General features: G+C 48.3%; 1 protein-coding gene across 1 annotated transcript; it reads right to left on the reverse strand.

Moving 5' to 3' along the window:
• Window positions 1–214: 214 nt before the first annotated feature.
• Window positions 215–24,030, reverse strand: CNTN2 (contactin 2). The gene is made up of 22 exons (XM_077839208.1): window positions 23,976–24,030; window positions 18,238–18,382; window positions 16,999–17,174; window positions 16,082–16,177; window positions 15,508–15,717; window positions 12,984–13,083; window positions 12,489–12,664; window positions 11,346–11,482; window positions 10,597–10,726; window positions 9,462–9,612; window positions 7,687–7,814; window positions 7,065–7,240; window positions 6,692–6,812; window positions 6,168–6,326; window positions 5,891–6,040; window positions 4,642–4,712; window positions 3,894–4,128; window positions 3,305–3,420; window positions 2,440–2,626; window positions 1,505–1,617; window positions 1,239–1,407; window positions 215–324 (listed from the first exon to the last, which is right to left on the reverse strand). The coding sequence occupies exons 1-22, from the start codon at window positions 24,028–24,030 to the stop codon at window positions 215–217; spliced, it is 3,111 nt and encodes a 1,036-aa protein (XP_077695334.1).
• Window positions 24,031–24,372: the final 342 nt, after the last annotated feature.

Here is a 24,372-nt window from a genome sequence, read left to right on the forward strand (position 1 = left end):
TTTTCTTTTAAAAAAAATCTTGTATGAAACGTTCTACTTTCTAAAAAAATGGGTGTTTCTTTTGTTTTCTTCCCCCTTACATTGATTTTGACGACCCCCTTTTTTGTAGCGCTGTTGTGGCACAAACTTGTAGTTGCAATGGCCAAATGTCGAATAGTTCCGTGCAGGCTGAGGAGGAATTGTGTCCAGTGATCCTCAATTGGATTGGCTAGCATCAGAGCTCCAAGTAGCCAATCAGAGCCAACATTACTAGAGAGTTAGTCGTAATAACGGCAGTATGCAGTGCTGGGTTGGCTGCAGAATTTTTCACCATCATACTTGTGCCTGAAAGAGAGAAGAATAAGAAACAACCGTGATGAATAATTCCCTTGTTGTACTGGTACCACCTGTTTTCTTTTTTCCCCAAGGAACCAGTGAGGATTTGGTGAAATGTTACTTCTTGGAATGCTGGATGCTGCTGTTTTATTTATTGTTGATGCATCTTGAGGAAATAATTTTGTTTACAAAGAGAATAGAATAATATTTACTGTGGGCTAAATCCTGAAGGACTCAGGCAAAACATGGAACTCAAAGGGAAACTTGCCTGAGTCGGAGCTAAGGGTGAAATCCTTGCCCCATTGAAATCCATGGGAGCTTTGCCATTGATATCAGAGTCAGGTTTTCACTGTAAACGAATATATATTGAGTACAGACTTCAAGGAGTTTGGCCGACAATGAATAACACCCAGCTTCAGTGTAGACTAAAGGGAAAGCATGATAATAGTTTGCCTATATGTGAAGAATTCAAACAGCGAAGTGGGAGAGGGTTAACTAGGATAATCCAGCAGCCACAGCTGAGTTCTGGAAAAGGGTATTTGCAGAAAGTGCCCTTAACTAAAGCACGTGTGAAAGTAGGTCAGGTTACAGACCAGGGCTAGAGCTGCCCCTGCTTTCCCACCCCGTGTGCTAGATGGAAGAAGTGGGATCTGGAGCCAGTGTTCATTCTGCTCTATGGGCCTGTGTTGGGAGAAAGACCCAGACTGAGTGCAAAATAGGTGCAAAATAGGCAGCGAAAGGAATGATACAGGATTAGCGCCTCTAAATTTAAATACCACCTTGGATGCACCATTGTTTCCAAGGGTCAGTAAAACGTTATGGCATAATGGCCATTTGGTACGTGACCAAGATAAATGAGTGTCCACTTGTGGGACATGTGCAAGGGAATAAGGCAGGGAAAGGAGAAAGCAGAGCAGACGCACCGCCATTTCTGAGGATGTGAACCTCTGCTGGGACTCCATCTCCTCCTGGCCCCGTTGCCCTAATCTGCACCAGGGCGTGAGTGGAGTCTTCAGGCACTGGGATCTCAATCTGGTTCTTGCTGGCCAGGTACAGTGTGGGAGTGGAGTGCGAGTCCTGCCGGTAGAGCATCTGTTGGAAGATACGTTTGAGTTTAGTGTCGGGGGGTCCTTCTTTGTTTTGTTCAGCACAGTATGGAAGAGAAGAACTTGCTATGTGCTGCCTGTACCTTGTATCCAGTGACAGTGGACTCGTTCGCCTTTGCAACCACAGGGTCCCACATGACGCTGACACTGGAGCCAGAAAATGTCCAGGAGATGTTACCAGGTGGCCTCCTTGGGGCTAGGAGATAAAAGATGATTGAGAGTTCAGTGAGGATGAGAAACAGAAGAAAGCAAAAGGAGGGATGCTGTAGCCGAGACCAAGGGCTATCAGGTCACCTTCTGAGACCCACTGGCCAACCTGGAGGGTAGGTAGCACTAACATGGCTAGGAATAGCAGGAGAGCATTTCAGCTAGAGTCATCTGAATAAAAAACAACCCGATATAACTGGCAACAAATCAGGTTTTCCCTTTGCTGGATTTGAAATGGTTCTTTCTGATTGACTCCCAGCACACAGCTGGGAACAGTTCTCAGCTCGAAAGCATTCTTGCTCATTTGTCAAACTGTTTCTAGACCTTGTGTGTTGTGAGCTTTCACACCTTACATTCACCTCAGATCGGATTATCATTAGCTGTTTGTTTTATTTCATTGGCAACGTATTAGTAGCTGATGTCTCAAAAGCTGGCGGAGTGGGTGAGTAATAATTAATTCTAGAAGTTAGGGATTCCCTGGCTATCCTCAGGTATAAAGCATTGGTGCCTAGCTTCAGCAGCAGCTCCTCTCCGGAAAACGGGTGCTAAATTCATGCTAGAATTCAAATAGAGAGAAAATCAATAGCAATGGTTATTAGAATGATATGATTTGGGAACCAACATCTCAATCTTTCTGAGCTAAAAACAAATGCCTGATACCAGCGGAAAGCTCAGATTGACACTTCTTATTGTATATAAAACATTTTTGTCTGAGCAGATTCTAAACTGTCAAACCTTAGAATCAACCCTGGTCTTTTGCCACTGATCCAACAGGGAGAGAATATAGCCATTGTGCCTGGCGCTCACTCACGTGGCTTTGTTGTTGTGATGTTGGCAGAGGGACTGGCTGGCCCCGTTCCAGCCCGGTTGTAAGCTCTGACTGTCATGTGGTACTTTGTGTTGGGGTTCAGGCCTGTCACGTGAGCTGAGGTGACGAGACCTGCCGTCCTCACTCTGTCCGCTGCTGCCTCTTTATCGCCATCCTTCCAGTACCGGATCTAAACAGACGAGTACACAGAGGTTTTAGCACCTAAGCCATTGAGCCATTTGCACTTGTGAGTACCAGACCCACTCCATCCAATGCAGGAGACCTGGGTGCTGGAGCAGTTGCCTTAGGAATCACTCTCTTTGTGCCAGAGGAGCTCAGGTGTATCAGGCTGCGGGTCATCCTGACCCCCCTCCAATTCTGTTTTTTTTTTAAAAATTGTACCATGATTAACACATTTTCCAGAGAAGCCCTCGGAAACTCAGATTGTAGGTTGACTGCCATTTTCATACAGGGGATTATTAGCCAAACCCTGGGGCTCTTACTCAGTTTTTTACTCATGTCAGCTCCTACTGGAGTCATAGGTGCCCTCAGTATTTGGCCCTGTGCATCTTGCTCGGCCTGTGGCCAGGATCGAAGCCATTGGCTGAGGAATGGCCGGTGGCAGGAATGGGAAATCCCATCATGACCGTTTCTCTAGCGGTGCTAGTACTGGCTGCATAGAATCAGCATCGCCTACAGCAGAGTGGATGCTGGAATCCCCCGACCCCCTCCTGCGCCCTTGAAAATGGAGGCCCTGCAGCCATGTTGTTTGCTTTCACTTCCTGTAGCCTAGGGAGATAACTGAGTTGCCTCATTGTGTGCTCCAGCCTGAGTCTCAGTCCTTGTTCTAGCCCTTCCATTCCCTTACCTCGTAGCCCAGAAGGACTCCATTTGTGTCTCCCTGCTCAACGGGCTCCCACGACACGTCCATTTCCGAGGACAAAACGGCCTTGGCTGTAACCCTGGAGGGAGCCACTTTTGGTTCTGGCAAAGGACGGAAGAAAAACCCAGCAATAGAAATCTGTTTCATGACAGCAGGTGACAGGGTCACTGCCCCGGAAGGAGTGGTTTCACGGCCAGAGGCCAGCTCTGTGGCTATGGGGTGGCTAGAGAAGGCACTGCTCACTGGAGGCAACATTAATTGAAGCTGTGAATGTGGATTTTATGTAACCAGGAGGGCAGCCTGGCTTGGGGTGGTGTGCGACAGGAGCTCTGGGGAGCTGAATGTCTCTTCTTCTGCAGTGGGTGTATCTTTGTAGGTGCACTTAGGAGAACGTGTGTGTTTGTATTTCAAGGCACTATGTGAGCACTTCTAGCCTGATCCTCAAACCAAGGTCAACCGACCTTCTAATAACAGGAAACAATTCCTAGCAGTGATATCTATTAGACTGGAATAGCTTCTCTCAGAAGAAGCAATAGCAGGCGCATCAGACGGAGTCACCACAGTCCCTCCTTACCTTCCTCTGCAGAGTACACGATGGCAGTCAGGCTCTCCGGTCCCTCCCCCTTCCTGTTGTATGCTTTGATTTTCACTTCAAATGGGGTGTAGGGCCCAATGCTCTCGTTGCGGTAAACGTAGTGCAGCGATTCTGGGTGGGGCACCTGTGCAGTCTTCCACGCCATGGTGCCTTGCTTGCGGAACGACAGGATGTATCCAAAACCATCTCCGTTCTGGTACTCCCGCAGCATTGGCTACAATATGGGGCAAGATCAAATGGAGACATTGGCCCGGCGCTCATTTTATACCCATAGTGCATGCAATAGATTTGATCTATACAGTAGACGGAATTCTGCCCTTGGGCGTGTGTGTGCAAATCCCACTGAAATGGCTCTGTAGTACAGCATCAACACCACTGCAGTGTTGCTAAGTCTTGCAGTGTTACCACAAGTCTTGTGATATTTTGTGTGTTCTTATGGCCTCTGCTCCTGGAGTCTTGTGACAGTCACAAGAAAATAGCCCACATCCTTTATATTTGTATAGAAAGGCCTGTATCTGCTCCCTCTAGAGTCTGCAGTGGAATCAGGATCATATCAAAGTGGTAGTTTACATACCCCCCCTTTTTCTTCCATCTTTGCTTTCATCTCCTTTTCACCCCCATTCTCTGTTTTTTCTCCCTTTGTAGTGCCTCTCTGCTCCCTTTTCAGAGCCAAGCCTGTCTCCCTTTTTCTGCACTCTTTGTTGGCCTGTGCCTGCTGCCAACTTACCGTCCAGTTGATGATGAGCTCACCGGGGGCCCCTCCTCCTCCACTGAGCCCAGATGGTGCCACAGTAGGGGCTGTTATATTCCCCCAGAAAGAGAAGGAATGTGTGAGTTTAAAAACAGAACAGTGAAAGAAAAGCACCCATGCTTCAAAACCTGGGAAAAACCAACTTCCATCAACTCTCAAACCTGCGCTGGCCCATCTGGTTCTAACTGTTAATACTGAAGGTATTTTAGGTGTGATTTTTCAGAGCTTCTGAACTCCAACAGTCCTTACTAAGTTCAGCTGGAGATATGAGTTTTCAGAGCCTGTGAAAACCAAGCCCTAAAAGGTATAGCATGGGTGAAATTGTATTAGGTGTGAGCTGCCAGTTCACCACACACATTCAGAGCATTTCTTGTGCCAATCTTGCACTTCAAGCTCCTGAGCAATACGACCAAGAGTAGTACTGATTTAATATACAGTAAGCTGTCCACAGGGGACTTCACCCTGTCCTTGCAGTGGGTTGGACAGTGGTTCTCAACCTTTCCAGACTACTGTACCCCGTGTAGGAGACTGATTTGGCTTGCGTACCCCCAAGTTTCACCTCATTTAAAAACTGCTTGCTTACAAAATCAGACATAAAAATACCAAAGTGACACAGCTCACTATTATTGAAAAATTGCTGATGTTCTCATTCTTATAAAATAAATTCTGACACCCCCGCCCGATTGAGAAACACTGATATAGTATAAACATGTCACTGTATGGTGTTTTAGTTTGTACTGACTTTGCTAGTGCTTTTCATGTAGCCTCTTGTAAAACTAGGCAACTATCTAGATGAGTCGCTGTACCCCCCGAAAACCTCTGAGTACCCCTAGGGGTACACATACCCCTGGTTGAGAATCAAATAGCTCTTTTCCATTTCTTACCACTAGGATCCTATAAAGTTCTCAGAGTGTCAAATACTCAGGGCTGGGACTGTCTTTATTTTGCATATTGCACAAGGCTGAGCTCATTGTCAGTGGTTAACATATAGTAAATAACACTTGTGAAGCAGTCATCCAGCACTGTTGCGCCTTTATCTTTGGCATGTAAATGGGTAAAGAAAAAGGCATATTTTGTGTCATCACCATCTCTAGGAATACTCAGTGAGATGAAGAACTTGTGGCAATGCCTAAGTGAGCATGCAAACCATCCTGTTCCATTGCAGAGGGGTAGGGATAGATGATCCCTGATGTCTCCTTCTAACCCTGAGCGTATATGCACCTACCAGCTTCTTTGGTGCGGATTTTGCTGGAGGGCCCACTAGGATCCCCAGCTCCAAGGATGTTGCTGGCTAGGACACGGAATTCATAGTCTATCCAGGGAATGAGGTTCACCACCTGGGCTGTCTCTGCATTGCCCTCAATATTTGCAGGATCTATAACCCAATAACATGAGAATACAACAAATAGAGCAAGTGGCAGTCATAAAGCAAAAAAATAATAATTCCATCCCAGAGCAATCTGTGTGGGCAAAGGCACGGCTGCTGCCGTGAAAACACTTACTGGTGCGCACTTGCTTCCATTTGTTGGAGAGTAGGGTGCGGGCCTGGATGGTGTATTTGGCAATCGGACTGTGGTTATCAAAGCCACGGCTCCAGCTCAGCTGGATGGCAGTGTCACTGATGTCCACCACCACCACGCCCCCAGGGGGCCCAGGAGGTCCTACACAGTGAGAGAAGGACAGTCACATTAACAGCCACATGGGGGAGTCAGCAGGGCTTGTTGCTCTTCAAGCAACGTCCCATGTGGTAGGTCATAATCAGGCCACTGTACCCCGAAGCGTAAAAAGTGTAGCCTCAAAATTTTTCCTCCCTTAAAACATTTGGGATCTGGCGTGGAACCTCCGCTGGACTCTAATTCCCTTCTCGCGGTTTAAATGTGTGTCGCAGATCATGAGGAATTTACAGAGCTCTTGGTGGGAGGTTTTCGGCTGTGAGAGCATGTTGGTCCCTGGTGGGGAATCGAGTTTGTTCGGGCTCGTTGTACGCTGCATGCAGGATGTGGGAAGGAATGGCCAAAAAAATTACCTCTTACAACCAGCATGGCCGACTCAGATGCGCTGTCCACGACTGTCTGGGCTGTGCACGTGTACCGCCCGGAGTGCCTCAGCTGAGTATTCAGGATGGCAAGGTCCCCAATAGCCTCTTTCTAAGCAGGAGAGAAAGACGGCAATGGGGGAAACATCAGAGCAAGCTTGGGGACCATACAACATATGAGTTGGCAAAAGAGACGCAGGCATTAAAACCCAGGGCTCTCCCAGCAAGGTCAAGAGGATTGGCAAATTGGAAACATCCTAGAAGAGCCAAAGACACGGTGGCAAATGGGACTCAGGATGTTTTGTTTCTCCCTTTGCCCCAGGTTTCTGGAGAGGGCATCAGCACAGAACCCCTTGATACTCACCCTGCTAGCTCGCTTGTAGTGCCCTTCAGACTTTTCAAAGTCAATGGGGAAGTCCTCCAGGGACCAGGTGAAAGTTAGGTCCATAGTTGGGTCATGGGAGGCATGGCACTGCAGGGTAATGTTTTCGCCTAAGTTGATGTCAGCACTAGATGGTGCCAGGGTGATTTTGGTGGCATCTGCAGAGGAGGTGAGAGGGCTGTTAGTTGCAGATGTAACCTCCATGCACCAGTCGTTGTCCAGTTAACAACACACAGGCTGATTTGGGGTTTGACTTTGCAAAACCAAAATCTGATCAGCAAGGAATTGCAAAGCCAAAACCACCCCTGTTTTTGTCTCTCTCTAACTAGGAACCATCAGTAGTTTTCCAAGGGGCAGAAAAGGATTAAATTAGATGCAAAATAGAAATATTTTCTCAGGGCCAATTGCTCATGGTAACCTTTGTGGAAGGGTGGGTGGAATTGAAGGATTGTCCTGATGACTGAAATGAGTTAAGGGTGTGAGTCCCTCTGAGAACCGGATTATTTTCTGGGAATCGGAGAAGGAAATGTGTCCCCCTTCATGTTAGGGCACTCTTAGCACCCTCCTTGCTGCTTCAGCTCAAGTACAAGCCAAATATCTCTACCTCGAACTGAGAGGATTCCTGTGCTGTTGGCTTTTCCCATGAAATTCTCAGCAAAGCAGGTATACTTCCCCTCATCAGATTTGCTGATATTCCGGAGGATCAAAGTGCCATCTGGGGTAATAGTCACCCTGGAGAAGGAAAAGAGCCTCAGCAATAAGTAAGATTAAAGTGGCATGGACAACAGTCCTATTCACTGTGCGCACCTACTTCGAAATGGAATTCCCAGATGCTGCTGACTTCTCTAGGGATGCAGGTCATAAAGACCAGGCTGCAAAATCTAGGTAAGACTTTTTAAAGAAGAAGAACAGCCGTGTTAGTCTGTATTCGCAAAAAGAAAAGGAGTACTTGTGGCACCTTAGAGACTAACCAATTTATTTGAGCATAAGCTTTCGTGAGCTACAGCTCACTTCATCGGATGAAGTGAGCTGTAGCTCACGAAAGCTTATGCTCAAATAAATTGGTTAGTCTCTAAGGTGCCACAAGTACTCCTTTTCTTTTAAAGAAGAAGCAAATGGAGTGCAGCAAACGTCACTAGCTTTTATAAAGAAGGGATCTTTGATGTTCAGTCCTATGTAATGTACCCTCCGTGGAAGCTCTGAAATGCAAGAATGTGAGCATTCCCTAAAACGGAGTACGGGTAATCGGTGCTCCATGCTGCTCTTCCATGTTGATTAGCTGGAGGGCTCAGGATTTTTGCTTCCATTTCACCTTGAACTCTCTTTGGTTTTTACCATTTTTTTGGATCATGGGGAAGCAAACCTACTCCATTTATCTCAGGCTCTGGGGATAGCCAACCCACGTGGGACTTGGTGGAGCGTGATGGGGTGTGTTCCCCACACGAGCCCTACAAGAGCTGAGTTAGGCCAGGTGGGCCCAATCAGCTAATTAGGCTGCAAGCAGGGGAGCCTTAGGCTATGAGGAGGCCACTGATTGGGAACAAGCTCACTTCTGCAGGAACAGGGGGGCTGTATAAAGCCAGGTAGCAGGCTGCAAACTGGGGCTGCTGCTGGGAAACACTTCGGTGAAGTAGGCTGCCATCCCTCCCTGAGCGGAGGGAGTTGGAGACTGGCAAGGAGAGGGTGGGAGCCAGTGATGTTGGAAGAAGACCAGAAAAACAGCAGCAAGGAGTGAGTTGTTATAGGGTCCTTGGGCTGGAACCCAGTGTAGGGGGTAGGCCTGGGTGCCCTACCAGCCACTGGGGAGTGGCAAAGGGCACTGGAGACACCAGCCAGACAACGGGTCTGGAAAGACTGTGAATTCCCTGGAAGGGGGAAGACCTTAGTGACCTGCCTGGAGGACCAAGCCATGAAGAGGAGACTGCAGTTCCTGGAGTGAAAGGGGCCGCATGGCGAGACAGGATGAGGAAAATACCACTGGAGGGAGAATGCAAGACTGACACAGCTCGGTCCCAGAACAGCCAGCGAGAGGCGCTGCGAGCAGTGAGTGCGCCCTGTGACCAGGAGGGGCACTTTTTCAGAGGGTTTTGTTCACCCTCCATTTCTTCTCTGCAGTTTGTTCCTCCCATCCCCCAACGCCATCCATCTGGCTGAGGAAGGCCCAAATGCATGTAGCTCCTACATCTGCCAGAGGGCTTGCTGCCGAGCAATACAAAAGGCTTTCACATTCCCAGGGCCTAGCAAATTGACCCAGATCTAGCATGATAGTAAAGGGTGCTAACTAGAGGGCCACCAATTAACAGCTGGGTGGTCTTCTGCAAGGAAAACATATTTTTAGCTGCTGTTGTTCCTAGCTAGAAGCAGACTTGGTGCTAGTACCTGCTACTGTTGATCAGGAGCTCAGTTCCTTTGGTCCAGAGCACAATGGACTTTGGTGCTGCTCTGGGCTGGCACGGGATGATGACCTCCCCACCTCGGGCTGCTGGTATCAACCGCTTCACGGGGTTTAGCCGAAAATCTGGTGCTAAAGCTAAGAAGAAAAGAGGATTAAGGGATCTTCTCAAATACTGATCTATGAGCATGGTAAAGCTGCAGCGTAACTGGATTCTGGTGTGTTACCAAACTGCATGACAATAGCAGTATAGCAATAGCATGATGGATGAGCGATTCCTTCACTGCTCAATGACTGCTGGATTGATTTGGCTGTTCCATCATCAACCATGAGAGGTGCTACCTGATTCCGATGTAGCACGCTTGGCAATGGGGATATGACCTTAATGCTCGCAAGGTCTTTGCCGAGACCCACAACCAGCCAATTTCAAAGAGGATGGGGATGTTCGCTTCAGTGTCCTGAGCAAAATTCCAATCGGTGTAAATACCTAATGTCCCCTAAAATTTCCCCTTTCAACTGGATCGGAAATTCTGCTTTACTTGCTGTTAAACAGCTGCTGCTTAGAGCATTTCACTGCTAAGCTGCTGGTTCAAATCCAGCTCAGACCAGTATCAACACCAAGACAGCATCTTGTGATCGCTGTTTGGTCTCTGTGAAATGAGGTTGGGATCTGCCCAGTTCCCCTTTGCTGCCAGCCACAACAGACTGACTGGGTCATGGGTGCTGAACTATTTTCTCAGCCCCCGTTCCGAGGTCAAGGGAAAACTGCGTAGTGGGGTGTGGGGGGGAATTGTTATACTTCTATTGTCGTGCAGTTTGGTGACCACACCACACTGCTGTAGTTGGTGCAGTATCTGTTCTCAGGCGAAGCAGAGGAGTTAATCCTCCAGAACAGTCTATCTTTTAGGAGAACTACGTGTACACAAACAGGTAATAGATGTGCCCTATCCCAGAGGTGCTGCATTTCTGTGGTGGGTAAGTGGTTCTTGTGTGCTTGTAAAGGACTGAGATGAAAAATGTAGCGTACGAATACGGTAAATGTGTTCGGACTGTGTCTACAACACTGCAGTGTCTAGATAGTCCTTGGAAACCCGGGGGACCCTTGGGAAAATGATGAGTTACCTTGCACTGTTAATTCAGCACTTGCATATACTGTGCCGTGTTTGTTCTCAGCTACACACTGATACATGCCAGAGTCCTCCAGGGCTAGCTTGGAAAGTCTCAGCTCTCCGCTGCTCACTTCGATGCGGTTCTGTGCAAACAGGAACATCAGCGGATTAGATGGGAACAAAGAAAACAAGACTCAAGAACCAGGTGTTCAAAGCCGAGTTTCATTTCCGCTCCTATGCTGGCTTGTTCCAAAGTTTATGTAGTTTTTCTGTCTATCAAATGCCTTTTTAGCCAAGCATTCACAGGGCTCTCATCACTGTGGTAGCCGACTGCCAGTGCAGTGAAGTGTGTAGGTATGTACTGACTGATCAGTGACTGGTCTGAGGTAAGCACCACTCTCTGAGGAGGCTTTCCTGCCCCAAGGCCTGGATGTAAGGTCCCAGGGCTGCTGGTAACAGTGGAGAGTGACTGGAGAATGGCATGATGGGAATAAACATGTGAAATGAGCTTGGCAGTCTCACCAACTTCCCTTCGGGGCGGGAGGGGAGCGGGTAAAACTATCACCCACATCAGTGCAGTTGGCAGTCTGCTGGGCAGGGTCATGGAGCCAAAAGAGGAGGGGATGTTACAGGTGAGGACTGAGGTGAACTGGCAGAACTACGTGGGGCTCTAGGACTGGAACAGTAGGGTCTATTGCAGGTCAGGGACACGTGTACTGGGAGAGGTGCACCCTTCACTGTTCCAAGCAAGGGCTGTGGTACCTGAGAGGTTAATGGCTGCCCGTTCCGGAGCCATCTGATCATAGGCCTTGGCTTGCCAGCTGCTGCACAGCTCCAGCGTAAGTCAGATCCAATGTCTGCTTCCGTGTCTGTGATCACCTTCAGCCACTCTGGCTGAGCTGCAAAGGGGCAAGAGCGATGTAGGAGCCCAGAAGGTCAGGTGGGAGGCTGCTCATGCCAGGCACACGGTGGCACAGCCATGGGAATGGAGTGATATATCACTGCACGTTACCCCATAGCAATAGCCTTTGCCTCCTGTGTGCAGAGGCCAGGCCGATTCTTCTCTCTGGCTGCACCTACAGTATGAGTGAGGGCTGTGATTCCCTTACACATGGCCATGCACTCGTGCTAGCTCTCATCGGGCTAATGCCAGGATCAATAGCAGCATAGCCACGGTTGCACGGGTAGCAGGAGCAGAGGCTGTGCAGAGTACAAACCCGCCCGAAACTGGTGGGTATGTACTTGGCATGGCTCAGCCATGCCTTGACTGCCACTAACCGTGTTACCACAGCTACACTCCCGTCTCGAGCTAGTATGAGTGTGTGTGCATGAGCAGAGGAATCACACCCCTAACTCCTAGCGTAGCTGTAGCCTGTGGGTCCCCCAGCCCACAACCCTCATCCAAACTATTCCTACCGCATTATGGGAAAGTCCAGATAAGAGTAAGAACACGGTGACTCCTCTCTCTAGAAATGAAAAGGAGCCCTAAATCCAATCAGCGCTGAGTGGTGGGGAAGGCTGGATCTGGGTTGGAGACTTGATTATAGCTCTGTAAGACTTGTATAGTGGATTCAGTCTGTGACCCTGGATACAAATACCCCTGTTCTTTGGGGAGGTTTGGACTGAGAGCTGAATCTGATACACCCAGCTGGGGTTCTAGCTCTGTTATCTCATCTCTCTGTTAGTTGCTCAAGAGATAACTCTTTGGTAGGTTTTCATTCATCCCTACTAGAGCTCAGCTGTGTTGAAAGAAAGGGGAAACCAGAAAGCTGGGCATGTGTTTAGTAGGGTTCTGTTGTGGATTTGATTAGGGCTGGTTCAGATGCAACCAGTTCCCTCCCCAGAGCTCAGCTCACTGCCTGGGGCTCCTTGTGCTTTGGGAAGGGACCTGTTTAAGGGCCTTACCCTGAATAATAATGCGGCCCTGGTAGGTGTCTCTTCCCTTAGCATTTTCAGCCTCACACTCGTAAGTGCCTTCATCTTCAAAGTCCACGTTTGGGATCTGCAGGAGGGGCTCATTGGAGATCCACTTGGAGGACTGTGAGCTGTCCACCTTTCGCCACTTTATCCGAGGGACGGGGCTATGTAAAAGCAAACGCAGTGAAGCAAAACTGCAGGGTCTAATGTGCAGTGCAACATATAATCCAATCCAGTGCAGCAAAATATAGTGCAGCGTAATTGCCTTCCACAGTTACCCCCCGCACCCTCAGCGTGGCGGACAGGATAGAATCTCCACCTTTTGAAATGGTGGCTTGGCCCCTCGCCCTACTCTGCACTGGGAATTAAAGCAGCGAGGCTGTTCTTTCTACCCATCGTTATGAAGGCCCGAGGGTCTGTGACTTTCTTCCAATGCTGCTGCCACCATCAAAGGGTGGAACAAAAAGGACCAAGAATACTCACTTTCCAAAGGCAAAACATTCCAGAGTCACCTGCTGCCCAGCCAGGGCATAGGTGTCGGCAGGAAACTTGGCTTTAATGCTGGGTGCATACTGTCTGGCATCTGCTGAAAGAAAAACATTGGTAAGGAGGTTGCTGGGCTTTTAGAACTGCACACACAAAGCATTAAAAGGCAAAGGTCCCTGCAAGGATTCACCTCCTAAAAGCACATATTTAAGTCTCAAAGACAGCAGCTGCTGCACTGCCTTCCAGCTATCATCCAGAGCCTGCTCGAGCATTGTCTAGTAGTTAAAGCAGAGCCCTGCGTTCTATTCTTGGCTTCGCCACAGATTCACTTCATGATGCTGGGCGAGTCACTTAACTTCTCTGTGGCTCAGTTTCCCATCTGTGAAACAGGGATAATTGTATTTATTTAGATTTAAAATGATAAAAAGATGCCTATCCCATGCAGTAGGTGCCCCCGACATGTTCATTAATCGCACAATACAATGAAATCCCAGAAGCATTAAAATAATCATTCCAACAGGAACTCAGTCAGCCGGACAACTCCAGAGACCCCATTTCATCCGCTCCTCATTATGGGATACATACCCTCAGCCCTCTGCAAAACCCCCTTTCAAATAGATGTCCTTTGCAGCCTGCCCATAAGGTCATCAACTTCAGGGGGTGGGAGGATGAATTTTGTCAAGTTCCAGAGTCCCAAAGCCTTCACAGAGAACACCCTGCCAGTTGCCCCCTCTCTTTTATACCAAGGGGGAACCAGCTCAGGCACGCTGCTCACTGAGCTGTGGTAATGCGTCATGGGTGGAGAGGTGGTCCCTCATGTAGGCTGGTCCCAGCCATTTAAGGTGTTATAAATCATATAACCAACATTTTAAACTCCTCTCAGGGACCAATGGGCAGCCAGTGCAGATCGTGGAGAACTGGTGTCATATGCCGTCAGCAAGTCACCCCGCTAAGTCAGTGAGCTGCTGCGTTCTGCACCATCTTCCATCTCTTACTGCTTCTGAAGTGTAGCCCCATCCCTACGGATGCATCCTCCTAATGGAAACAGGATGAGCTCTTCTCCCCCTATGTGAGACTCCTAAATTCTTAATGATGAAACACTGCAGCTGCTAATCTCAGTGGCTCACACTTTTGACCGTGGGGCTTGTGCAGTTTATTTTGTATCTTTAGGTAGTTTGATAATTTTGCTTTTTACGAAAAGCAGGAGCCTTAAATCTGTTCTGAAAAGAAACGACATCCTGGAACTTTCCTACCATCGCCAAAATCCTTGCAGATAGAAAGCGTTTTCCAAGGAAAATGTTCCAATTCCAGATTCTCTCTCCTTCCACTTTCTCTTCCCCAACATCTCCAGCTGCTTAAGCAAACTAAAGGCCTGATCCAAAGCACATTGACTTCAATAGGCTTTGTATCAAGCCATAAAATTTTCCCCATTGAATCTTGAGTCAAAGACCTTGTTTCTGTGACAACCACAAGTGCCACTGTCTGTGGGAATGACAATTGTAATCACTGTGAAACCACCTACAGGATTCTGCAGCGTATCCTACGTTGGCTCCCCATTCATTTCTGAGTCCAGCTTAAAACTGTTGTCCTTGATTTTTAAGACTCCTCTCCCCCCCCATTCCCCCCCCCCCGGACTTGTTCCAATCAGCCACAGGTCACCTGTTGCTCTTTATTTCCTATCCGGCTCTTTCACCTTGTTTAGCCTTGGCTCCTGCTCTGTAACTGTAGATAGCCTCACCAGGGCTGGGCAGAGAGCCTCCTCCTCTGCAGCTCTTGCCACCTGGCACAGCCTCCCTGTATCTCCTCCTCCTCAAATCTCCATCTGTTCTCAAACCTCTTTTCTCTCTCATTTATGCCTTTTAATTTGTCTGTCCTCCTGCTACATTGTGGAAGGTTTGTCATGTCAGTGTGCTTGGTATAAAACCCACCGGTGCGGTGCAGCTGATTTCCCTCATGTGCAGCTAGCCAGTTCTGCAGGCATGTGTGGAGTCAGGGTTTCGCCTCCGCATCCCCTCTTTTGGGGCAGTGAGTGGTACCAGAGAGGTAGGGAGGGAGTAGCCCTTGCAGTCCTTTGAGCAGCTGCAATTGTGCATGACCCATGAGAAGGCCCCTTGCAGACCAACCCCCATTGCTGCCTGGGAGAGTCTTGGTGGTGTTGGAGGTGGAGGCAGCCAGGGTCAGTAGGTGTTGTGGGCTGCAGAGAAGAGTCTCCCGCTCCTACAACTGCAATAAATGAGACGTTGGGACTGCAAGGTAGCGCCACTGTGGTGATGCTTTTGTGTGCCAGCAACCAACTTGAGACCCTCTAAATGCATTTCTGATAGGCCACTGAATGGCAGATTGCAATAACCATCATTAACTACTGACTGGGCCAGGATTTCAACCAGGGACCCAGAGAGGAAAGCTTGAGCCATCCAGTCTCCCTCTTTCCTACTTTATCTTGGAGAGCTGTTCCCTCTCTCTATAAAAATCAGCTTCTAGAAAGCACCATGTTCCCACTCAGTAGCCCTAGAGCACTGACCCTCCGCAATAAGGGTGAGTCCGGCAAACTTGCTGAAGACACTCTTCGTGATGAAGTCGATGTGGCTTGTGGCAAAGCAGGAGTAGTTGCCCAGGTCCGATGCCTCTGTCTTGGCAATGTAAAGGTTTCCTGTCATCTGGGAGACAAAGCGCCTTCCATCTGCTGGGATGAAGTTGGGAAACTCATTCAGGAGCCATCGATAGGACAAGCCTGCATGGGAAAGAGTTGAAGGTGACGTGTGAGAAATGTTGGTTCACCTAGACCACTTCCAGAGCAGGCTGAGCCAAAAAGGTTACTTCCCATGCTGACACAAGTCTGACCCTAAGTTTCTCTATGGGTGGTGTTCATCTTCTCCAGGTCTCTAGCCCCATCACGTGACTCCTTTGATTCATGGGACTTGACATCAGAAGTAACTCTTGAAAATTGGCTCGTCTAGAATTCCCAGACAAAGGCTCAGCAAGAAAGGGCCAAACCTATGGTCTGGTCCTGTCTCACTGCATGACGCCACTTCAAACATCACCTGCAATCCCTCAAACTAGTTACTTTTGATATCCCCTTTGCTCTAGTGCATTACCTGGGTAATGTGGAGGGGGACTGCAGGTGAACATCGACCCCCATCCCTCTGTAATCTTCACGGGGTCTCGCTCTTCTGTGGAGAATTCCTGCAAAACTAAACATGCACAGTGAAACCAGCAGGTGAACAGCCATCACAGCTGCAGAGGGAATAAGTTTCATTTGAATCCGGTTTTGTCATGCCCCAGCGTGAGAGGCATGTTGTGTGGTTCTGGAGTGAGCATGGCTCATGTCATTTCCAAGAGAATTAAAGGGGGGAGAACTGTACTGCGGCAGGGCAGTGAGGTGTGTTGCTCACACAGTGACTACCTCCTGCAGGGAGCCAGGATCATTAGCTGTCTTTGCAAGAATGCAGCCAGCACAGCCCCACAGACTGGCCAGCAGGAGGCGCTGGAGAACTATGCAACTCCTTCCCAGTCCCCTCCAGGCCCATGCATTCATCTCTTCAGCAATACACCTGGATTTCCATTGGCTTTGCAGATGGAGGTCCAAAGACCATTCCCAACACCCCTTTCCTGGTAGTGCATTGAATTAACTGCACCACCAAGCATGGCCAGGTCCTTTCCCATTAGTGGAAGGGTCTATAAGATTTAATCGAGGGGATGATGTTGGGTACAGTGTGATTTCCAGCACTGAAAAGGCAAAGGTTGATATTCATGCATATTTTACTACTCCCAACAGAGGCATAAATGGCCCTTGTGTTGGCTGCCCTCATGGCACTGAATGCATGTATCTTGAAAAGCAAAAGGTGGTAGAAAGACAGTGGCATGGAAGCCTTTTGCATCCAACTCACTAACAATGGGGGGCTATGGAAACATCTCCCTTATCTTCCTGTGTCAACAGTGGGAGGTTTGATTTACCCCCTGTGCTAGTGTGGCTGCATTCCGTTTGCACTGTGGAGATGAACAGGTGACTTACAGCCAAAGCGGACGTAGGCTCCTCGGCTCACGACCGTGCCCATGGGGTTAGATGCCAGGCACTGATAAGACCCAGCATCCTTCGCTTTTACTGGGTTGCTTATCTCCAAGTTGCCCCCAACTAGCCTGTAACGGGTATCCGGCTCCATCTTCATTTCTGTGCCATTCATCTTCCATCTGCCCAGAACACGGTTGGGGGATCAGAGAGGAGGAAACAACGATCACAGCTACATGTTCACATCAGGCTGATACCAATGCATACTGACCAGCCCCTGGTATGAGGGGGACACCATCGTGCATTGGAAGGTCAGTTGTATCTAGTGCTAGATGAAGTCAATATTTATTATGCTAGGGTGGTGCCAGTAGGCACACAGTGGATTATCTCTCAGCCACCTCTACTGCTATGGGTGGGAAAGAAGAATAGAAGCCCCAGAGTTTCAGAAAGGCCCATAGCATCTGCCCCTTGTCCCTCTGATCCCAAGTGAATTTCAGCTGTACGTTTTGGTGGGATGGAGTATTTCTGTGTCATGACTGGGATAGAGTTGAACTGAGACTAAAAGGCCCACGGTGATTTAGGATGGACGTGCTGGGACAACATGCAGTAGGACAGGAGAGGCAGCACCTGTCCGTATTCATGATTTTCTTTTAGATAAATGGTGGTGTGTGAACGTAATGCTTGTGGAAAGTGCTGGGTGGGCAGCTCTGGGGAATTTTTAATGGACGGCCCTAGGGCAAGCTGCCTTGCTGCCAGGCTCCAATCCTGACCTAGAAGGGCAATAGGACCCAGGCAGTGGCTCAGTCACCCTTCGCGGCTGAGAGAGCTTGACTCTATATCCCTCTCTGCTGAGAATGCCAGTGTGGGGACTTCTGTGATATGAACAGTCATCCATTAGAAAATGCCCCCAGTCATTCTGCATAGGTTCTACAAACTGTCGTCAGGTGCTAACAACTTGAAGTCATTACCAACCTAGGCTGGATTCAAACCAGTGACCTAGCAGGGCAAGACTTTGTGTACTAAAGCCAATCCTGCAGGACTCTTCATAAGTACACCCCGCAGCACAATAAGGCAGCTAGTACTGGTCTAGACATGGGAGGCTCCTCCTCTGCTGTAGTTCAAACCCACTGCAGTTGTGTAGGTGTTTCTATGATCTGTCTCCCTAAGGCATTTATAAATGCCCATCGCTGCAGCAGCTTGGCATTTAGGGATACAGGACAGACAAATGGGAGCAGGTAACCTCACCTGTAAGTTGCAGGAGGGCTGGCTCTTGCTCGACAAGCCAAAGTTATCTTCTCTTCTGTTGAGCCTTCAGGAAAGAGGGTGTTGACTGGTTGATCTTCAAAGATTGGCCCATAGTTCCTTATGGTACCGTGTGCTGGGCACCGCCCTGCAAGGGAGCAGCATGAGAGAAATCCTGCTGAGCTCAGCTTCTCCAGGAGGGGTTGTGGAGCAAGCTTTTGTCAAACCATTTTTAAAAGGGAGACAAGTCCAGCTAGAGAGGAGGCCTGTACCAAAACCCCACAACCAAACTCCTCTGGACTTTGGAGAGTTCAACTCCGGGTTAGAACTTTGCATCTCAGGCTCCTCTCTAGTCCAGATGTTGAGCTTTTCTTACAACGTTAATTTCTGGATTCACAGTCTCTCCCCGATAGCAGGGGAACCATGCAAAATAAAAGCCATCGTAACCTGAAAACCCCAGCCACTAGACAGCACAGCCCAAACAAATCTATCCCCGGAGTTGGGATGGTTGTATTTTGACATGTGCGTGCATCTCGCACAGTCTCTTCTCTCTCTCTCTTTGCCAGCGCGATTTGGGAGTGGGCAACATGACTTAGGAAACAACAAATGGTTAACGTGTTAGATTAGCATGCAAAGAGCAGTAATGACAGGTGAATGCAGCATGGAGCAGTGGACTGGCCACAGGACTAGGAGCTGGGAACCTCTGAGTTTTATTCTTGGCCCCGACACTGACAATGTCAGCTTTGTGATGCAACTTACGTCTTTATATTGTTGTATGAACATTACCTCATTAATTCCTCCAATTCACCCTCTGCCTGAGAAGTAGGTAGGCAGGAGTTAGATCAGGGGACCAGGGTTCTGTTCTCAGCTCTGCTTTTGACTCATTTTCGGGCACTGGGTAAATCATCTGTGTCACCACCTCTTTCTAGAACTTGAAACCTGCCGTTCCCATCTGCCATGCAAAGTGACCCTGCAGTCACTAAAAAGGCAGTAATTGTTAGGTCTGTTTTGCCTACCAGCAGGGGGGGATGTTAAGTTTGCTTGGCTGTGTTCAGATCCAATTCTGGATTCTGGTCTCACTTACAGCAGCATAAATCAGGAGTGGATTTTACCAGTGAAGTTACCCTGGCGTAAAAAACTAGGTGAGATCAAAACTGAGCCATTTGCTCAGTGGAAATAAATTGTGGGTATTTTTTGACTTCTGATCTGGATCAAACACTGGACATTTTTGAGTAAGAAACAGTAAATCTCAGAGGGATGCTCCTTGAGCAAAGGTAGGGGCCAGATTTTTAAAGGTAAAGATTTTTATAGATGCAGACAGAGATCTATTGAAATCAATGCGAGTTAGGCACGAAGGCACTTCTGAAAACCCTACTATGCACTTCTGTATCTTTAGGCACCCAAACACCTGTAAAAATCTGTCCCAGGGTGCTTCATGAGATTTGCAGGTTTAGTGATAGGTTACTGGTGTAGAAGTGGTGTTTGCCTTCCTGTGGAATGGTTCTTGGGGCAGCACCTGATGCTTCCTGCTTTGTTCCCTTTTCCAGCTACCCTTTACATAGAGGAATGCCACCTGACTTGATTGCTGCTGGTTTCCCCCTCTTAAATTCCATCACCTCTTTGTTTCATGATGGGGAGGGGGCCCTCTCTATTAGATTTATTGTAGATTTCATGGACACTTCTGTATTCAGAGACTGAGTGTGACTACTAGATAGGGAGTTGCACTGGGAATCAGTTGACCTGTTTTCTGTGCCCAGCTCTGGGCAAGTCAGGTCACTATTCTGTGCCTCAGTTTCCCCTTCTGCAAAATGGAGGTGATGTCTCTTACCCTCCTTGGATAAAAAGCGCAAAGTATTATGTCGTAAGTGAGACGGAGGAATTCAACCTTGTTATCAAGACAAATGGAAACACTGACAGAGCCACCCGCTGGGACATGCGTAATAAAACCAGTAATATAAATACATATTTCAGATTGATTTTTATTCTTAACAGCACAAGCAACTAGTGAGATAACCATCAATTTTGTGTCCTTCCCCCGTGCAATTATCACCCACCCACCAGCTGAAGTGGACAGCGAGCTCCTCAGTGTGAGGCCTGTCTGCCCCATAACTGATAAGCCAGGGAGAGCTCAGCCACCCCTGCCATCTGAATGGGATCGGCGGAAGCTCTTGAGGGCTTTGTGTTTGATTTAATATCTACCCTATGCTATCTCGCCAGCCGTCACTCTGTCTCCTTCCCTGCGGGATGCCGTGGGACCCCTGTTTCAATGAAGCGCCTCTGATAAGTTTGATGTTTTATGCAAGAGTGAATTCCAGCTGGGAAAGGCCCAGCAGGATTCGTCTGGGCTTGGACGCCCTTTACCTTTGGTTCATAGGGTTCTTGTTTGATGTCTAAGCTGCCATGGCATACAGGGACGGGTGCAATAGGGGAGAGGGACTCGCTAATTGGCTAAGTCCTCTCTGAACAGCTGGCTGCTTACTGCTGTGTCTGTGGACTGGTGCCTGAGCGTTAACCAATTACCTGAGTCCCCCCACTGAGCCTCAGTACAGTGCTTGGACGTGCTGCTGCAAGTGAGCTGGATTCAAACCGGGCCCTTTATGATGTATGGGTATCAGTGGCCAAACACACAAGGACAGGTTGTGACACACACACACACACACACCCACACACACCCCCCATGTTACTCACATTGGTAGGAGCCACACTGGCATCACAAACTGGCCTACAGATGGTGAAATCAGGGCAGTGGTATTGTGGGGCTTCATAGCCCCTTCCCCAAATCTATGTAGATGCCCCCCACTTTGCTGCTGGAATAGTCCCTTCCCAAAAGTGAAAGTCTCTCCTCCTGACCATGCCAGTAGCAGACACACTGAGCTGCTCTCAGCAAGAAATCGCTCTGTGCTGATCTTACCACTGCTGGGCAGTGGATAAAATAATCCGGGTTTAATGCAGAATTAATAAGACTGTTGTGTGTTAATCCATTCCAATAGTAAAAAGCAAACGTACTGAGGCTTAACAACTAAGCAACCACATTTCCATGTAAGTCATTAGAACTTAATAAGTAATGAATGGCAAATTATTTCTATTTATTTATCACCCGAAAGCCATGGTATTAATACTCAAATGCATTGCTCCGTGTGTCCACGCTACACAAGCTGAGCCTGGCTAATCTTTTCTTCTAATTCTACCAAAACACTCTTGCTGTCCTCTACTGCCCTTCTCTGCAGTGGTTATGGACTGCAGAGGTCAAGCATTGATTTTCTATATGTGAACAGTGCAAGAAGTTCAGGCAAATTTGTGTCCATGATTCCCAGGTGTCTGGGTGAAATGGCCAGATCTCACTTGTTCACCAACACAAGCCTATCAAGGTTAAAAAATAAGACATTGAAATTCCAGATGGATTAGGGCGAAGGCCTGGGAGCCCAGGAGAAAATTCTAAGCCTGCCTGAGCCACGTTGACTCCGTTGTAGGACCCTGGGCACATCACTCCACCTTAGACCTGTCGTTTGTAAATCTTCGTCCTTTGGGACAATGTCTTCTTGTTGCAACAGCAGGAGGTTGCATTGCTGGGTCATGATGTCCAGCTGCAAATTTTCAAGCCCTGAGGACATTTTGAAACACAGTCATGTCCTGCAAGCTTAGTTTGCAGGAAGCAGGATGATCCAGTCAAAACTGGGAATGTCCCATGAAAAATGGAACAGCTGCTACCTTACTTGACCTCTCAGCTTGCTGCCCTAGGCCATCCAGCTGGTGAAATGGGGCAAGAAAAGCTGTGTCTCAAATGCTGCATCTGAGCAGAGTGGAACTCACTTGAGGAAATAAATCAGACATCAGAATAAATAGAAAAAGGTGGAAACTGGAGCACCCAGAGAGATTCCAGACACTGGTTTAGGAATTGTAATGTTTCACTCTCTGAGCCACAGCACACCACAGGCATAGCGACCTCTATCAATATTTAAAAAGCTACATCGTGTATTATGAAAATAGACAAAACTATAGTCTCAACTCCTTTGCCACTGCAGTGAGCAGGGGAGGGGACTGCACCAGCCCCACCCCGTGTTGCCGAGCCAGCTGATTTCTGCCAGTTTGATTTTTCTTGTTGGTGCTCAGAATATGCTGAATGCCAAATCTGGAAAGATCAGCTGTCTGGGAGGTTGGATTCTTTGGCCCTGCGCACTGCACGGGAGGAACAGGAGAAGAGCGTCAATGCTGCAGTCGTGCTATCCAGTTCAAAGTTGCGTCAGCATCAATTCCATTATAAAGCACAGAGAATTTGTATTTGTTGCTTTATGGCATTGCCCCCAGCCTGAAGGCTGGCACGTGAGGGGAAATGAATGGGTTTTATAGCAAACGTGAACAGGCAGACAAAAAAACAAACCAAAACCCAAAGCAGTTATTTTTAAAGAGAAGCTTTCTCGTGGGGACAAATAGACACAGCTGTGGTTAGTAGCAGACTTCAAGCGTTTTCTAGGGCTTCTTCTCAGTGAAGAGCCTCAGAGATATTTTTAGACTCTCCTTAATCATATTTTGCACTCTGGTAACACTGTTCATCACAGAATTTTCTCTGCACGTTACAAGCTTTTAATCTTCTCAGCACTCCTGGGAGGTCGTCACCATCATTTGACCAATATACAGAGCGGGGAAGAGACTTGCCCCTGGTCCCAAGGGAGTCGGCGGCACAGCTGGGAATGGACCCCCAGAGTCCTGAATCTCCTGCTTGGCCCGCTTGAGATGTTTCACTGCGAGGTGCTAGTCCCCTCACAAGCTTGGTTATTGAAATTGGTTGCATCATAAGTTAAAGGTCACTAGAAAATAGCCTCATAGAGTTTTTCAGTGACTCATTCTTTACGGACTCAGCCTGAGTGGAGAGCAAGTCTCATAAACGCAGCTGGTTAACAGTGAGGCGCAGCCCTGTTTTGCTGTATCCACCATAGTTGGGTCATACCTATTTCCAGACAGGTTGATTGCCTCCTGATCTAGGCCAGGCCATGTCCCTCCCCTCCCTAGGGACCCAGAGAACATTAAAAGGTAATTAGATATTTATAAAGGACAGCAGAGCAGCCTCTCCCTGGGAGGATGAATTAGCTCAAAGACATTATCTAATTTTCAGCTGTCTGAAGGAAAGGACTCCCTGCTGAGAGGATGTCCCTTTAAAACACAGCCTGAAATGACTTGAGATCCAGTTGTGGTCCATTATTAACAGCAAATGGGGGTCTACACGACAGAGGGATGGTGGAAAATGCATCCCTGGAAAAGCAGCGAGAGGAGGTGCTGTGTCAACAGTGTGATCTGCTGATGGGGTGAAATTCACCCCTGTGCAGGGGGCCAAAACACATCCTAGGCACCACTTGCTGAAGTGGGACATAAGTGGTGCAGAGGGGTGAATTTAATTGATAGTGAACTCAGACAGAGGGCAGCCTATTTGCAATGTGCCACACATTCTCTCCCTCCCTCGCTCTGACTGGTGCAGTCGGACCGTAGACACTAAAGTCATGCTCCTGAGCTGTATGAACGCCACATGAGAAACGTGTACAAGCCATGTTAAAGCCATATGTAGAACACACAGGATTCATGCTAGGCGAGCCATGTAATAGGTGAATCATGTGCCCCAAATAATTCCACCTTTGGCATTTTGGATGAAGATCCAAACAACCTAGCTGGTTCCCCAGCTGCTGCATATCTAGTAGTTAGTCAGTGCCACCGCCCGGCGTGCATTCCCAGGCTGAGATGCTCCCTCTTACCCGTAAAGGTGATGATGGCTAATGAGATGAAAACCAGCTCTGTGGGAGCTCCCATCGTGTGCCTCGTGGTGGGGGTTATCTTTATCGAGGAATAGGGACAGGGACCCTGCAAGAGAAAGAAAAGAGGATTTATTCGCAGCAGCTGGGCAGTCCAGTTCCAGCTGTTCCAGAGCCTAACATCCAGCTGGGAAATCCCCACTGGCTGTCTCTCTGACGTGGAACGCTCCCTCTAAGGGGCATCCCACTGCGTGATGAAGTACACCCAAAGAACCATTTCCCACTCTTTCATGACCCTGGAGTTGGCAGGGGTTGGAAAATCATTCCCCTCCAGACATACATGTTCTACAAAAACAAAACATTTTTTTAAATTATCCAGGTTTTCCTCAAAAGACTGAAA

The sequence above is a fragment of the Eretmochelys imbricata genome, chromosome 21, assembly GCF_965152235.1.
Source record: "Eretmochelys imbricata isolate rEreImb1 chromosome 21, rEreImb1.hap1, whole genome shotgun sequence".
Classification (NCBI taxonomy): Eukaryota; Metazoa; Chordata; order Testudines; family Cheloniidae; genus Eretmochelys; species Eretmochelys imbricata.

Coding starts and splice junctions, on each gene's coding strand:
- CNTN2 (XM_077839208.1), bottom strand. CDS start 24,030: ATGGGAGCTCCCACAGAGCTGGTTTTCATCTCATTAGCCATCATCACC. Junction 12,665..12,983: donor GAATGTTTTGCCTTTGGAAA/GTGAGTATTCTT, acceptor GCTTTTACATAG/CCCCGTCCCTCGGATAAAGT. Junction 4,713..5,890: donor AATCCGCACCAAAGAAGCTG/GTAGGTGCATAT, acceptor GGAATATAACAG/CCCCTACTGTGGCACCATCT.